The sequence below is a fragment of the Carcharodon carcharias genome, chromosome 14 (genome assembly GCF_017639515.1).
Source record: "Carcharodon carcharias isolate sCarCar2 chromosome 14, sCarCar2.pri, whole genome shotgun sequence".
Lineage (NCBI taxonomy): Eukaryota > Metazoa > Chordata > Chondrichthyes > Lamniformes > Lamnidae > Carcharodon > Carcharodon carcharias.
Window position 1 is genome coordinate 114,530,405 of NC_054480.1, and position 17,463 is coordinate 114,547,867.

A 17,463-nucleotide genomic window follows, 5' to 3' on the forward strand; every position below is an offset into this window, starting at 1 on the left:
AGTACTCAGTGTGGATAGTGTACAGTTTTGTTTTGTCTATATTGGCAAAATCGAACTCGTAGAATTTCCTGAACATTTCTCTTAACAGGGCCTGGTATAGCTGTTCTGTCTCCTTGGGGCACCACTCGGGTAAGTGTACCTCTGTGAGGTTTAGAATCACGGAAGCTTCCGCGTAGTGTACCCCCTGGTATTGCACCTTTTCAGTTGGCACTAGTACCAGCCCATTCCCTGGTCCCTTGGTGGTGGCAGGGCACTTCTCCATTTGTGTACTTACTGTCCGGGCCGTGGCAGGGGCTTTTGGGTGGGTTCCACAAGTTCAATGGCCTCAACTGAGGCTGGAGAGGATGGGGTTATGCAAGTGTGTAAGTGGGAATCCCATTCCACCCCCTTCCCTTTGTTCAGCCATGCTGCGCAAAAGACAATGGATACACCTGTGGGGCAGGTCTTCCGTGATCCCCACATGCAGACATAGATTCCTTGTTCCGATTTCCACTACTTGTCCCAGCACATGCTCACCCCCCAATGGTTCCCAGTAAAGGTCCGATGGTTGTCGTTCCCCAGTCGCTCCCAGTCAGCTGTACCGTCCCCCATGTCTCTGCTCAGCTTCCTGCCACCACCACCTTCCCAGGGATATTTGTCCTCTGCAGGTCAGGCACATGCGTTTCCCCTCAGTGACCCCTACCCGTGTGGCCACAACCTGTTTGCTGGGGCAGGGGAGGGAGGCCTCCCCGTAGGTGAACCCGGTCTGACTGGAGTATCGGGTGGAGTTAGATCTCAGCCACCCTGGCCATCTTCCCACATGGGAATAGGTAGTGATCTCCTCCACGTTACCTTCGCTGCCCCTTGCAGTCACAACCGGTGCTCTCTCCCCTGAGCATCCAAAAATGTGGGAGTCCTCTACATCACCTCACCTCCCAGCGGCCATTCCTATCAGGGCGAGTAGGAGTATGCCCCCCATCCTATCGAAATAGGAGACATAAGAGCATATAGCCAGGTCCCAAACAGATTCGCTGGCTTGGGTAAAGCATAGTCGAGTCTTGCGACCTCAATTCAATACAAACACTCCTAAACAATAATACTTAAACTACCAACCACCTTATTTAAAATTTAACTAAAACACCCAAACTTAACAATCTCAAAATTTTGAGAACCTTTCACCATCAAGAAGGACAAGAGCAGCAATGTCATGGGAATGCCATCACCTTCAAGTTCCCCTCTAAGGGCAACTAGAAAGAGCAAGGAATACAACTTTACCAGTGTAGACCATCTCCTAAGAACAAATGAAACAAAAGATGCTCCAATATGATGTGAGATGCCCTACAATCTCTCCCATTTGATATACGTTGGTGACCTTCAGGTGGGTTCCCTATGGAATCCCTGAAAACTGCCACAAGAAATGTTACAACAACAGTTCCTACCAAAATGTAGTTTAACTGCTTCGGCATTCTCACCAGCACCAGCACCACCACCCACCTTATAGGACTCAAGAAAAAATATCACACACAAATGGTGTGGAGACCCAGACATGCAGTAGTCCAGGGTGTTAGATACCGAGTGGTGCAGTGAGTCAGATATTCAGCAACATAATAGGTTAAATAGGTCATTATAATGCGTTAGATACTGGCCTTTCTTTTATGGGCTCACAGTAGCCTGGATTGGATGAAAGTAGTTGTAGATTTCAACTGATTTTCAGGAATCTCAATCTATCCACTAGTGAGGTTTGATAGCAGAGCATTGCTGTCAGTTTAGCAGTTTCATAGAGGTCAAGGATCAAAGTGGGGGAAATGGAAAATCATCGCACTGGTGTGGTAAGGGCTTCCCTCTGACATGGGAGCTGGAGCCCACTGTTGCAGCAGTGCAGAATGAACTGTACTCTGCACCTAACCCATGCTGTACCTGGCCTGGCATATTTGATGGGAAACTGTGTACCTGATTAACTGTGTACCTGTGTACCTATTCCCCAGCATTGACAAAAAAGATCTAAATTTTAAAATTCTAATGTATTTATCATTCTTACCCACAGATCAAAAAAAAAATCACAAATAAAATCAAAGGTATAATCAGATGAGAAAATGCTATCCAATTCAGTATCTGTGTAATAAGTAATAGCATTGAGATGCTAAAAGGTCAATGGCATTTAAAATGATAAACGCAATCAAGATAATTAACAAAATTTACAAGTACTCTCTTCATCTATGGCAACGGAACTGAACACACAATGTACAACGCCATCTGTGTGGAGTGACTGTGCAGTGTCATATGCTTAATAACCATGCACTTACATAAAGCAAGTAGACCAGCTGCACTCCCTGACACTTGAACAGCCTTCTATTTGTACTCTGTTATCACTGGTACCTCACCCCCACTTGAACTCATTCCATTTTTAACCCTTAGTCACCCAGGCACTCAAAGAGGCATTGTTGCGTTCAACCAAGAGGCCAGAGCCCACTGCACCTTTGATGCAACCATCAATCTCTTCTGCCTTTACCTTATTGGCAGTGCTGATGAAACCTCAACCTGAAACATTCTGATACTAAAGCTTGGGATCTTAAAGCTCAAATTCAGCCTAAACTCCACTCGCTGCCTTCTGTCGCTTACACTACCTCACTCACTCGCTACTCCTGACTCCATTCACCTCCACTGGTTCTCTTCCCTGCAACACATCAACTTCAAAATCATTTATGCCTACAAATGCCTCTATGGTCTTATCCCACTTGCTTCAGCAGCCCAGTGTCCCTGGTCAACTCTCCATTGTACCGATCCCGGCTGACTGTGCACTTCCTCCGTCTGCTCCGTCAGTGCTTGCACAGCCTTCCCTATTCCCTGCAAGTTTTTACCATTGCTGCTTCCCTTTGCTCCCTCCCTCTTCTCACATTTAAAACTCTCCTTACAGCCTTTCCCTTTGACCATACTTTGGTCACTTGCCAGAACTCTCCTCCACTATTGTTACTTAGTTCCTGTTCTTCCAACACCAAAATCAATCACTGTCCCCCACCCAATTACTGCCACCATGAAGTGCCTCACAAATTTTTGTTACATTGAAGCTTTTTGTCAAAACATAAGTAGTTGTAAATATTTACAATCAAGCCTGAAATGTCACCCTTCAAGATTAGGTCCAAGCTGCTGTTTTTTTTTGAAAAAGCTTTCTACATCATAAGTGTAGGAGTCAGGATGAAGAGATAGGGAGATTAAATGAGCTCTAAACCTTTGAAAATATGTTTAATTTTGTTTCTCGACAAGTCTCTCCCTTAACCAACCTCATCAAAAGCAGGTTACTCTTCTTTGTGGGACCTTGTGTGCAAATTAATTTGTGTGTTTGCTTTTACAACAGTGAACATAATTCAAAAGTAATTAATTGGTTGTGAAACACTGTAGAATGTCCTGTGATTTATGATACATATAAATCCATGTGCTTTCTATTTCCCATCAAACACCTTCTCTCCTGATGGTGCAGACTCTCACTCTGGTTCATTTTCACAGGTTCCACCCTGTGCTTGTCAAAAAGACCATACTTCATGTATAGTGAATTTCTGCTGAGATCTACAACTCATCACAGTATGGAGCTTGGCCCTGGCAGCCCCCTGAGCCATCAAAGGAGCTCATATAGATGTATGACATAAAGGCCACACTTGACCAAGTGTGGCATCAAGGAGCCGAGCAAAACTGGAGTCAGTGGGAATCAGGGGGAAAACTCTCCACCAATTGGAGCCATATCCAGCACAAAGGAAGATGGTTGTAGTTGTCGGAGGACAGTCATCTCAGCTTCAGGACATCACTGCAGGAGTTCCTCAGTGTAGTGTCCTCAGCCCAACCATCTTCAGCTGCTTCATCAATGATCTTCCTTCCATCATAAGGTCAGAAGTGGGAATGTTCACTGATGATTGCACAATGTTCAGCACCATTCCTGACTCCTCAGACACTGAAGTAGTCCATGCCCAAATGCAGCAAGACATGGACAATATCCAGGCTTGGGCTGAGAAGTAGCAAGTAACGTTCACTCCACAGAAGTGTCAGGCAATTACCATCTCCAACAGGAGAGCATCCAACCATCGCCTCTTGATGTTCAATGGCATTACCATCATTGAATCCCCCACTATCAACATCCTGAGGGTTACAATTGACCAGAAACTGAACTGGACCCCATAAATACTGTGGCTACAAGAACAGGTCAGAGGCTAGGAATCGTGTGACGAGTAACTCACCTCCTGACTCCCCAAAGCCTGTCCACCATCTACAAGGCACAAGTCAGGAGTGTGATGGAATACTCCCCATTTACCTGGATGAATGCAGCTCCCACAACACTCAAGAAGCTTAACACCGTCCAGGACAAAGCAGCCCACTTGATTGGCACCACATCCACAAACATTCACTCCCTCCACCACCAATGCACAGTAGCAGCAGTGTGCACCATCTACAGGATTCGACAGCACCTTCCAAACCCACAGCTACTATCAACTAGGAGGACAAGAGCAGCAGATAGATGGGAATACCATCACCTGGAAGTTCCCCTCCAAGTCACTCACCATCCTGACTTAGAAATATATCACTGTTCCTTCACTGTCACTGCGTCAAAATCCTGGAACTCCCTCCCTAACAGCACTGTGGGTGTACCTATACCACGTGGACTGCAGTGCTTCAAAAAGGCCGCTTACCACCACCTTCTCAAGGGAAACTAGTGATGGGCAATAAATGCTGGCCTGGCCAGCGAAGCCCACATCCCGTGAATGAATTTTTAAAAAATTTCAATGCATTGTTTTGTGATTCCAGTCTCATCTTGCACTCTTATCATTGTTGTTAGTTCATTTAACTTTATCATAAAATCAAGTGGCACAAAATTATGATGTTTTTGGATGATGAGTGGTTTTATAGGTCCAATATAACATCCATGATGCTCAAACATACTGCTGACATGAGTTGCTCTGGACGCCCTATTGGTTAGGGTGTTGTTAGTAGGCTCACAGTTAGTGTCTCCCGGAAGTATGCAGAGTTGGTAGATCATGACATCAATCAACTTGTAATGCTGCCATTGTGGAGTTCAAGGAGTTATTCCAGTGAACATCCATCTGGCAAAGGCAGAAACTGGAGCCAGTCTGTCTCTGACATCGGTTTATTCACAAAACTTAGTGTAACATATGTACAGACTACTTTTCCCTTCCGCACAGATCCCCCACACAGGCGGAAACTGGTTCTTAGATATATGCCCTAACCTTTCCCCAATTAGTATTAGCTGCTTTTAATCACTAGAGAATTCCCTCAATTGTCACAGCATCCACATTAACAGAAACTCCAGCTAACACTGGCTCTTCAGACATCTGGATGCGTGTTCAGGGGCTGAAAGGACTCGCTGCCAGTGCTATGTGAAGGGATAAGCAAATAATTTCAATTTGGTGATTCATTGTGGTAGAAAAAACAAGGAGAGGCAATATAAGATAAAGGATGCAATACTTTATTTTTATTTATTTACAGGATGTGGGCATCACTGGTTAAGCTTGCATTTATTGCCCATCCTTATTTGCTCTTAAGGAGGTGATGGTGAGCTGCCTTCTTGAACTGCTGCAGTCCACATAGTGTAGGTACACAATGCTGTTAGAGAGGGAGTTCCAGTATCTTGACCCAGCAACAGCGAAGGAATGGCAATATATTTTCAAGTCAGGATGGTGAATGCCTTGGAGGGGAATTTCTATGTGGTGGTGTCCCCATGTATCTGCTGCCCTTGTCCTTCTAGATGGTAGCAGTCGTGGGTTTGGAACGTGCTGTCTAAGGAGGTTTGGTGAGTTTATGCAGTGGATCTTGTAGATGGTACACACTGCAGCCACTGTTTGTCGGTGGTGGAGGGAATCAATGTTTGTGGATGTGGTGCCAATCAAGCCGGTTGCTTTGTTCTGGATGGTGTCAAACTTCTTGAGTGTTGTTGGAGCTGCACTCATCCAGGCAAGTGGAGAGTATCCCATCACACTCCTGTCTTGTACATTTGTAGATGGTGGACCAGGATTTGGGGAGTCAGGAGATGAGTTACTCACTGCAGGATTCCTAGGCCAGAATTTTACGTCCATGGACCAGCATGTGCCTGACCTGAATGGACGTGAAATCGCATAAGATGACGTTGGGCGAGCACCCCTACGCCATTGCACACTCCTGCGATATTTTGCTTGGCGGGCACGTGCGGCAGTCGGAAGCACGCACGCCGACAAGTAAGCAGGCAATTGAGCCCATTAAATATGCAATTACCAGCGATTTTACGTGGTACATCCACATTTATGGTTGGGGGATGGGCCATTCTCCCAGGTGGCATTCACATTTTTGTTCAAACCTTGATCCAGGGCAGGATGAAATTTCCGTGGAGAGATAAATAAAAAGAGATATCAGGGGACTTGTTTTTCATGAGGTAAGCTTTCAGGTGCTTGATTGTGCTGCATGGACATATTCTGCAGCATTTTTGTTGTTTCCCTTATTCTGGGGTCTGCAGCTTCTTGGGGCAGCTGTCTGCCTTCAGGGAGCTCACTAGAAGCGCTCACCTGAACCCTCAGTTAGATCGGTGCCTGTCCTCTTCCCGCCCCCACTCCAGCAGCACTGGTCAGCCAGCGTGAAATCATGGTCAGGGGCCGATTGCAGCCGGAGGCCCATTTCCTGTCCGCTTCTGGGCCTGCTAATCACTCGTGCCTGACGAACGAAAAATTCAGGTCCTAGTCACTGATCTGCTCTTGTAGCCACAGTCTAGTCAGAATATGGCTATTCCAGTTCAGTTTCTGGTCAATGGGTCAATGGTAACCCACAGGATATTGACAGTAGGGGTTCAGCAATGGTAATGCCATTGAATGTCAAGGGGCAATGGTTAGATTCTCTCTTGATGCCTGTCACTTGTGTGGTGCGAATGTTACTTGCCGCTTATCAGCCCAAGCCTGGATATTGACCAGGTCTTGCTGCATTTGGACATGGACTGCTTCAGTATCTGAGGAGTCACGAATGGTTCTGAACATTGTGCAATCATCAGCGAACACCCCCACTTCTGGCCTTATGATGGAAGGAAGATCATTGATGTAGCAGCTGAAAATGGCTGGGCCCAGGACACTACCCTGAGGAATTCCTGCAGTGATGTCCCGGAATTGAGATGATTGGCCTCCAACAACCACAGCCATCTTCCTTTGTGCTAGATATGACTCCAACCAGCGGAGAGTTTTCACCCTTCAATTTCAGTTGGCTTTAGTTTTGCTGGAGCTCCTTCATGCTACTCAAACGTTGACTTGATGTCAAGGGCAGTCACTCTCATCTCACCTCTTGAGTTCAGCTCTTTTGTTCATTTTTGAACCAAGGCTGTAATGCAGTCAGAGGCTGAGTGACCCTGACAGAACCCAAACTGAGCCTCAGTGAGCAGGCTATTGCTAAGCAAGTGCAGTAGCAGGGAGAGCTGTGGGGTATATGTGCACCAATCTTTGATGGTAGCAGGGAGGGTTGAGAGCACAGTTAATACATCGTACAGGATCCTGGGCATAGAGTACAAAAGCTAAAACGCTGTTAAAACACTGGTTTGGCCTCAACTAGAGTATTGCATCCAATTCTGGGCACCATACTTTAGGAAGGATGTGAAGGCATTAGAGAGGATGCAGAAAATATTCATGAGATAGTTCCCAGGAATGAGTTGATAGATTGGAGAAGCTGGGGCTGTTCTCCTTGCAGAAGGGAAAGTGGAGAGGAGATTTAATAGAGGTATTCAAAATCATGTAGGTTCTGTACAGAGTTGATAGGAAGAAATTGTTCCCACTGGTGGAAGGATTGAGAACTAGAGGGCACAGATTTAAGGTGGCTGGGAAAAGAAGCAACAACGACATGGGGAAAGTCATTTTTATGCAGCCAGTCGTTAGGATCTGGACTGCACTGTCTGAGAGTGAGGTGGAGGCAGCTACAAATGTGGCTTTCAAAAGGGAATTGAATCATTAGCTGAAAAGAAAATAAATTGCAGGACTATGGACTAAAGGCAGAAGAGTGGGACTAAAAGAGTTGTAGAGAGCCGACACAGATGTGATGGGTCAATGGCCTCCTTCTGTGCTGTGACCATTCTATGACACTTGTTGCTGATTGATTTCTACTGGCTCTGACTATGATTGTACATATCCATGGTGCTTTCTACAGTTCTTCAAAGTTGCTAAAGTCCACAGGAAGTGTGTGGTAGATGCTAAAGGACCTGTTCCTGACCTTGAGATGTAGTAATAGGCATTCCCCTTGGAATACAATATGACTGGTAGAATAAGCAGAGGCCTCACAGAGCAGGACAAGTGACTAGAAGAGGGAGAAGGAAGCAGGGAGAAGGGAGAAGGCCCTCAGCTGGAGGCTATATCTGCCCTGAGTGCTCAAGAAGCAATTCTACCTGAAACTCAGCAAGGAATAATATGTGAGACATTTGTGCTTAACGAAGGACATCTTCACTGAAATCTGCCTCCTGCTGCAGCCACAACCTCAACCTCAGAGCAGGGTGAAAACTACATTGCAAGTGGCTGTGAAGGTGAGTATAGCCATGAAATTTTACACATCAGGTTCCTTCCAGCTAGAATTGGATATTTTTGCACATCTTACAGTTTGCTATCCACTGTTGCATAAGGGAGATTACTGAGACTGTATTTAAAGAGAGGCCATGTTTCATTCTTTCTTGCCACAGAGCTACAGGTGGAGCAAGCATGTGGCTTTGCGGTGGTTTCAGGATCCCCCATGGAACAAGATGTCATTGACTACAAGCACATGGCTTTGCAGGCACTGCCTTTCAACTCTAAGATGTACTGCAATCAAAGGGATTCTACTCCCTCAATATCCAGCCTGTGTGCAGCCATACACAGTGAGTCATGCAGGCCAATGCCCAGTGTCTTGGCAGCATCATGGTCTTCATTCTGCAGTAGTCCACTGTACCATCTGCATCTGAGCCACCAAAGACAATCCAGAGGGTGGCTGCTGGCCTATCCGTTGATGACATGGCTGATGACTCTGGCCAATTCACCACACATGGGCAGCATGCATACAATGAAAGCCATATTGCCACATGTAATGTGATATATCAGACTACTGGGGTACTGAAACAACACTCCTGCTGCCTGAACCACTCTGGAAAAGCCCTGCAGTGATCAGTAGTGCCTGTGTCCAAGATTCATGGTGGCCTGTTGCATGCAGTACAAACTTGCTATCAAATAGACTATAAGCAGTTGAGGAGCAGGAGGAGGAGGAAGAAGAAGGGAGAAGGTAACTTAGACAGCCACTATCTGGCTGGGGTCTCTCTGAACAACTCGTCTGACCGCGATAACAGTAAACACAACCCCAATTCCCCAATGCCCATGATTTAATTTATAAATTTAGTTTGGAATGTTTCATTTGTGGTGGCTTTTATTTTTGTATTGCGGCCAAGTGGATGCTGCAATGGTCAGTGATATATAAGCAAGGTAAGGTTTGGGATTATTGTTCAAAGTTAGTGAATGCCCCTTCAAATGCCATATCCCACATCGACTGGCCCACTGACCTCAGACACTGCTCAATGCACCACAACTCCCCTAGCAGCAATTTCTGTTAGTCAATAAACTTTTTGCAGCATTGTATCCGTGTCCTTGGGGCTAGACTTCTGCAGTGACCTCCACAGCTTTCCACTTCCCTCTGCCTTCTGAGAATTTGCAGGTAGATGACATCTCTCCTCTGCACCTCCTTGACCAAGGCCTCAGTGCAGTGCTGGAAAATCTTGGAGCACACTCTATCCCATCTTGTGCCATTCTTGTGTCATTCTTGTGCCTTTCCCAGGTCAGATTCAGTTATAGAATGGCTTCCAGGATCTGCTCCAGCCACAACACACCTCCCAAGAGCTACAGGCTGAATTTAAGTAAGAACTGAAGAAAGGTCACTGACCTGAAACATTAACTCTGTTTCCCTCTACAGATGTTGCTTGAACTGCTGAGTATTTCCAGCACTTTCTGTTTTTGTTTCAGATTTCCAGCATCTGCAGTAATTTGCTTTTGTGTTAGTTTTAACTACTGCTAGTCTCTCATGATTTTGGAATCGTGAGGAATGCAGCCACTCAAGATTGCAGTTAGTGCCAGCTGCATGCTGCAATCATGTTAATTAGCAGGCAGCATAACTTTGGCATGCTTCCTCCATCTGAAGCAACGGGTGCAGGTTAATTCTGCAACACAATCCTCACAACCATTTTCAGGGAATTTAGCTCCCATGCAACAATACAAAGGAAACTGTCCCATTGTACCTACACTGGCTCTCTTAGTTCCACTCCCCACTTCTTCCCCACTGCCATGCAAATGTTTTCTTTTCAAGTGCATATCCAATTCTCTGCTGAAATTTAGTATTGAACCTGTTTCCACTGTCCTTTCAAGCAGCGCATTCTGTGCTTCTGTGCCTTTGAGAAGGCTGATGCTGCCATTTATAGCTGCAATTCATTGGTGTTTGTGTTGGATTGTGTGAACTGACAACTTGAAGGAAACCAGAAGAACTGTGTTTCCATTGACCTGTGTTATGATCTCCATGAGGAAACCAAAATAACCAAATTTACTAAATGACCCCTAAAAGAAGAAATTAGCAACACAATTTCACATTTTTACTTCAACACGCATCAGTTTGAACATAAATTAGGCGTAACAGGCCTAACAAAGGCCTGCTTCAAATAAAGGTAAATTTCACTTTGGATAGTTGATAGAACAAATACATTTTATACAACTACAAGCATTCCCTTCAGTATTTATGGCATTACATGGTGACACAGTACCACATGCTGTTCTTTATTCACACAGGGTATGCGTGAATTTTATCCTGTTGGGAACTCGGATGCTGCTTGATCTGCTGAATATTTCCAGCACTTTTTTTGTTGTTATTTTAATTTCAGATTTCCAGCACCCGAGTATTGTTCTTTTGTATTATGGTCCCAGCATTGCTTTGAGGCAAACACTCATCTTCCCAGTTTCTTATCCATTCCCAGCCTTTACCCTGAATCTGTCCAGCTTTGAGTTTAATTAATATGTTGAACTTTATCAAAATCGTTTTGGAAGTCGGGCTTCATCAAGTCACAGGGCTTGCAGTAATCAATTTGGGTTGTGATTTCCTCAAAGAAGTCAAGGAGATCTTCAGGAAGGATCTTCTCTTTCTGAATACCACTGACTGCTGTTAACCAGTTTACAGATAATCCTCAAATGTACTCCTGATAATTGGTTCCATTATTTTACAATGTGAGATTAATGGGTCTATAGTTTCTTCTGTTCTGTTTGGTCATTCTTTATTAATTGGTTTAAAATGCACTGTCCCCTCCCGAGCATCCATTGACTCCCTCACTGAATTTCAGCACCTCACAGATCTCCTTCCTCATCTTCCTCAGGGATAAATACCATCAATTTCTGAGGCTCAATTTGTTTTGAGCCCCTTCAACCTGTCTGGGACTTGCACCTCATTTACAGTTAAGCTGCCTCATCTGAGATCAGCTATCACAGCTCAGAACAAGGTTTGAACCTTGGGTCACTCTACATGGCTCAGTACCAGACCTAGTATTTCACGCCTGAACTCTGGTGAACTCTGAATGGAGGTCTGGATATCTGAAGTTAGTCCATTTTTTTTGTTAGAAGAACTGCTTGCTGGTTGGTGAAAGCTATGCCATCCTTCCAGCACATTGACAAACAAAGCTGGTTCATTACCACCAACTATAATCTCTACAATCACAAGTAATTATCCAGAAGTTCTCATATATTTTGTTTTTGCATTGCTGTTGTGTTACACCAAGAGTCTAGCCTGAGGCAAGATTCTGTTTTCCAGATTGTCAAGCGATTCTGTGCTTCACAATAGTTTTCCAGTTTCAAATATAAAATGTTATCAAGCCATTTTTCTATTGGCTACTGCCGCCAGACCCATGAAATCATGCAGTCATTGCAGAACCAAAGATAAATTGGTCATATTTATCTAAGGCCAGCAGCATTTGTTGGGAGTATTAGCACTTGGAAACTGTAGTATGTGGCTGTGGGCTGACAGGACAGATTTCAACAGGGATTACTGAAAAAGAAAAAGAAAGACTTGCATTAATATCACACTTTTCATGGCCACTAGACACTTTACAGTTAAGGAAGTACTTTTGAAGTATAGTCACAGTCATAATGTAGGATACAAGGCAGCCAATATGTGCACAGCAAACTCCCACAAACAGCAATATGATTAAGATCAGATAACCTGATTTTATGTTTGTGATGTTGATTAAGGGATAAATATTGGCCAGGACAAGAGGGACAACTGCCATAAAGGCAGAAGGGACCTCAGTTTACAATCTCGACACCTCCAACAATGCAGCACTTACTGCACTTGAGCATCCATCATGATTTTTATGCTCAAGCCCCGGGGTGGACTTGAACCCAGAATCTTGTGACTCAGAGGCAAAAGTGTTACCAACTAAGATGCAGCTGATACCAGACAGTGATCAGGACCAGGAACCCTGGATGATTTGTCCTTTCCTGTCCCAGGACACATTGGCCAATTGAAGCATCTGAACTGTTGTCCGACATGATCAGCCTCTGGCCTTCCATATGGTTCATACTAAGGCATGTGGTGCACTCACATGTTGAGCTACAGAGGAAGCAGATTAGAAGAAAGTGTTTTCATATTCTCAGGGAATCTAGAATGCTTTATGTTTGATGAATTAGAAGTGGAAAGAATGATTATGCATAGCAAACCCCGCAGCCAATTTGCACACAACTAGATGACACAAACAGCAGTGAGATAAATGACCAAGTAAACTGTTTGGTGGCGTTGGTTGAGAGAGAAATGACAGCAGGAATGCCAGGAGAACTCGCTACTCACCTTCAAATAGCTCCACGGGATCTTTCACATCCACCCAAAAGACACATAGGTTTCATAGTCCTCCAACAATGCAGAGCAGCCTTAGTGCTCCACTGACATGTCAGCATAGAGTACATACTCAAATTCGGGAGTGTGTCTTGAACCCACAACCTTCTGATTTCAAAGTAGAAGTGATACCAACTGAGCAAAGCTGATAAGTGAACCAATTAAATGCTAGAAATGTTCCCCTCTTCCCCCCCCAAACACTTCAACACCCCCAATTTGATAGTTAGTTGATGTTTGTTAGCACATTTGTTAGCACATTTCTTAGCTAATATCACCACCATCAACGCCTCTTTGTCCTTTTGTCTATGACATCTTTTGGCAATCTCCACCTATCACTGGCCCTCTATCCAGCTCCACCTGTCCCACCAGCTGCCCCCCACCACCCCCCCTTTAAACCAGCTTATATTTCACCTCTCTTCTATTTTTCCTTAGTTCTGTTGAAGAGTCATACGAACTCGAAACGTAACTGTATTCCTCTCCGCAGATGCTGTCAGAACTGCTGAGTTTTTCCAGGTATTTTTATTTTTGTTTTTGTTGTATCCTTGGTGGGAACTCTAATTTTAGAGTCAATTAGGCAACATTAGATTTTGACATGTACTGAAGCTGAGTGAGTTAAATAAAGACATTACCACAATATAGGAAGTTATAACTTCAACCTTGCTAGGACAATGGGTCTGACATTCCTGGAATGTACTGGGTGCAGACTTTAGATCAGAAGGTAAGATTAATCTTCTGGATGTTTGCTATTCCATTAACTTTGAGGTCAGAGGAAAATTTCTTACTCCCTTTCTATCAACATGGGGGGATTAAAAAGATTTACAAACTTGTATTCATATAGCATCTAATCATATTTCATTTCAAACGGATTCACTTTAGTAAATTACTTCCTGTTGTGTATCAGCAAACATAGCACCAGCAGATCCCACAATGGAAATGAATTACCAGTTAATTTGTCTTTGGCAGAAAATGTTGTCTAGAACATGGGAAATTTTCTGTTCCTCTTTGAATCAGTAAACAGCAGAACTGGCCTCTGTTATTGCATTACCCCTTCAGTACTGCACTGAAGTGTCTACATTAACTGTTTAAGTCTGGATGTGGAATTTGAATCCACAAGCTTCTTGATTCCTAAGGAAGTTACTTAGAAAATGTTTGACCAATAATTAAGTGATGAAGGCTTTGTGTTGTAACAAAATATTCCAGCCACTGTGGCTCAGATGGTAAACATGCTGTAAATTTCAAACTGAGCAACACAGGTGAGAAAGACCAAGGGCAGCATTTAATGCCCTCCCAAGGTGAGTTTACAGATAGGGGGGGCATTTAATTGGGCAGGCAGGTGGCATGTGAGGACACTGCCTTCCTCCCGCTTCTGCCCCGATTAAATCCGATTAAATGGATTGTCTTTCCACCCGCCACCAGTTGAGGCCTTTAAATGGGCAATTAATGCACATTTAATAGCTTCATTCCACTGCCATTGGTTATGATCCCAGCAGCGGGCTGGGGGACTCGACATACGGGAAGCTCAAAAAGCAATCCTTTGGGGTTGCTTCTGGAGGCTGCGGGGAGGGAGGCACACAATGTCTGATTGAGGAACCCAGCATCAGGAATTGAGGTGGGAACGCGATCTGGGCCCCTTGGCAATCCTAAGCCTCGGGTGGATCTAGTATTGGCAGCAGCCGCTGTTACGTTCTTCTTCTCTTCGCTGTAAATGTACCAATCGTACACAAGGATTGGCGAAACAATAATGTGTGTAATTTATTTGTAGATAAGACCATATACAGATAGAGTTGACTGGGAGACTAAGTATTGTACATTTAATCTCTACTTCAGCTGCTTGCAGACTCACTTCAGGTCGTGGGACTAGTGCATCATATCCTGTCTCGAGGTGGTATAGATTGATAGTAGTTTAAGATCCCCATCCTTAAAGGTGCATGCGCATCATAGTGACAACTGAGGCATCTTAGGATCAGGGAAAGGAATAAATTCAAGATACCCACTACTGATCTATTGATTCGTATTGGAAAGTGCTTGTATGTGAATGTCAGCGATTATGGTCTTCAATGTTGAAGCACCTGCCGACACCCTCCCACCCCTATGTATAGGCTCAAAAAGTAAGAATGGGCAATTGAGCAACATAAAAGGGGGCATCTGGATGTCGTTGTATGATACCCTATCAAAATACAGCACCCAACGAACTGTACCCCAATAAGAATCAGCCCCCAGAAAACTGCACCCAACAAGAGTCAGCACCCAGAGATCTACATATGAACATACAAACTAGGAGCAGGGTAGACCACTCAGCAATTCAAGTCAGCTCCGCCATTCAATAAGATCAAAGCTGATCTGATTGTAACCTCCCGCCTACCCCTGATAACCTTTCACCCCCTTGTTAATCAAGAATCTTTCTAGATCTGTCTTAATGTCTTCAAAGACCCTGTTTCCACTGCCTTTTGAGAAAGAGAGTTCCAAAGACACACAATCCTCTGAGAGAAAAAAATCCTCCTCATCTCTGTCTTAAATGAGCAACCCCTTATTTTTAAACCATGACTTCTAGATCTAGATTCTCCCACAAGAAGAAACATCTTCTCCACATCCACCCTGTCAAGACACTTCAGGATCTTAAAGGTTTCAATCAAATCACCTCTTACTCTTCTAAATTCCAGTGGATACAAGCCTAACCTGTCCAGCCTTTCCTCATAAGACAACCTGCCCATTTCTGGTATTAACCTAGTAAATCTTCTGTAAACTGCTTCTAATGCATTTACCTATTTCCTTAAGTAAGGAGACCAATACTGTACACAGTACTCCAGATGTGGCCTCACCAGTGCCCTATACAACTGAAGCATAATCTCCCTACTTTTGTACTCAATTTGCCTCGCAGTGAACAATGACATTCTATTAGCTTTCCTAATTACTTGCTGTACCCTAGCAAGTCAGTGCCCAGATAACTGTGTACCAAGAGTCAGTGCCTGGGAACTGCAGCCCAACCATTCAATGTCTAGGGAAGTGTACCTGGGGAAGGGTCAGTGTCTGGGGAAGTGTAGCTGAGGAAGAGTCAGTTTCTGAAGAAGTGCACCTGAGGAAGGGTCAGTGTCTGGGGAAGTGTAGCTAAGGAAGAGTCAGTTTCTGAGGACGTGTACCTGGGCAAGAGTCAGTGTCTGGGGAAGTGTACCCAGGAAAGGGTCAATGTCTGGGGAAGTAGCTGATGAACAGTCAGTGTCTGGGGAAGTGTACCCAGGGAAGGGTCAGTGTCAGGGGAAGTGTAGCTGAGGAAGAGTCAGTTTCTGAAGAAGTGCACCTGAGGAAGGGTCAGTGTCTGGGGAAGTGTAGCTAAGGAAGAGTCAGTTTCTGAGGACGTGTACCTGGGCAAGAGTCAGTGTCTGGGGAAGTGTACCCAGGAAAGGGTCAATGTCTGGGGAAGTAGCTGATGAACAGTCAGTGTCTGGGGAAGTGTACCGAGGGAAGGGTCAGTGTCAGGGGAAGTGTAGCTGAGGAACAATCAGTTTCTGGGGAAGTGCACCTGGGGAAGGGTCAGTGACTGGGGAAATGTACCCAGGGAAGGATCAGTGTCTGGGGAAGTGTACCCAGGGGAGGGTCAGTTTCTGAGGAAGTGTACCTGGGGAAGGGTCAGTGACTGGGGAAATGTACCCAGGGAAGGATCAGTGTCTGGGGAAGTGTACCCAGGGGAGGGTCAGTTTCTGAGGAAGTGTACCTGGGGAAGGGTCAGTGTCTGGGGAATTGTACCTGGGGAAGGGTCAATGTCTGGGGAAATGCACCTGGGGAAGGGTCAGTGTCTGGGGAAGTGTACCCAGGGAAGGGTGAACATCCTCAATGGAGAGAGATGTGAAAAAGCTGTCAAAAAAAGTCTCTTAATTGAAATTCAATTTAATAATAATCTGTTTTTTGTTCACAGGTCGTAGAGATGGAGGAAACTCTGATATGGGAGCAGCAAACGGTAGTGATAAATCGGGTAAATTCATATTCCTCAGTCTTTGCCATTTTTACATCTGCCACTGAAAGTGGGAGGAGGTAATGTTTGCCCCTATTTGTTAGTCTATTTACCTATAAACAGTATCTCTCAAAAACTAATGGACAGATTTCAATGAAACTCAGTGCACAGGAAGAACTGGTTAGTTTTTGACAAAGATGTGGATCTGGATCCTGGAATTCTTTTAAAGGATCCATTAACTTTAGGAGATAGGGGAAATTGACTTTTTTCTTAGAATGTTGTCGGTTATTTTATTTAGAACATTGTTGATGTTTTAGAATGTTGTGAATTGTCTCAGCTGCTATGTTGGAATTTGTCACAGCTGTCAAAATGTGAGCAGAGTTTTCAGAACAGATTATTAGATATTCATTGGCCTGATGCCTCCTTAGTGAGATGGAAGCTCTTAATACAAAGATTTATTTTTTCAGCTTTGTAGTGTATGGAGCATCGAACAGGTATGGAAAAGCCTCAAGGTAGAATGGCGTATTTGTAATAATGTTGCATTAACACAGCATGGCGGAGGTATGCATTCTACTGAGTGCTGTCTTCACTTATTTCCTCTGTTTTCTTTTAGAATCTGAAAAATTGGAACTGTTCGCCTATCAATCCTACTCTTCCTTCAAACC

At 44.4% G+C, this 17,463-nt stretch overlaps 1 protein-coding gene across 3 annotated transcripts in view; it reads left to right on the top strand.

Moving 5' to 3' along the window:
* Positions 1-17,463, top strand: part of LOC121287344 (tight junction protein ZO-3-like) — an 85,088-nt gene that overhangs the window by 29,635 nt on the left and 37,990 nt on the right. For 2 of the 3 annotated variants that reach the window (XM_041205129.1, XM_041205128.1), the window contains exon 2: positions 16,763-16,819. In XM_041205129.1, coding sequence (XP_041061063.1) covers positions 16,763-16,819 — 57 coding nt within the window. Of the gene's footprint in view, positions 1-16,762; positions 16,879-17,463 lie in introns of all 3 variants that reach the window. The other variant, XM_041205130.1, reaches the window with a different exon arrangement.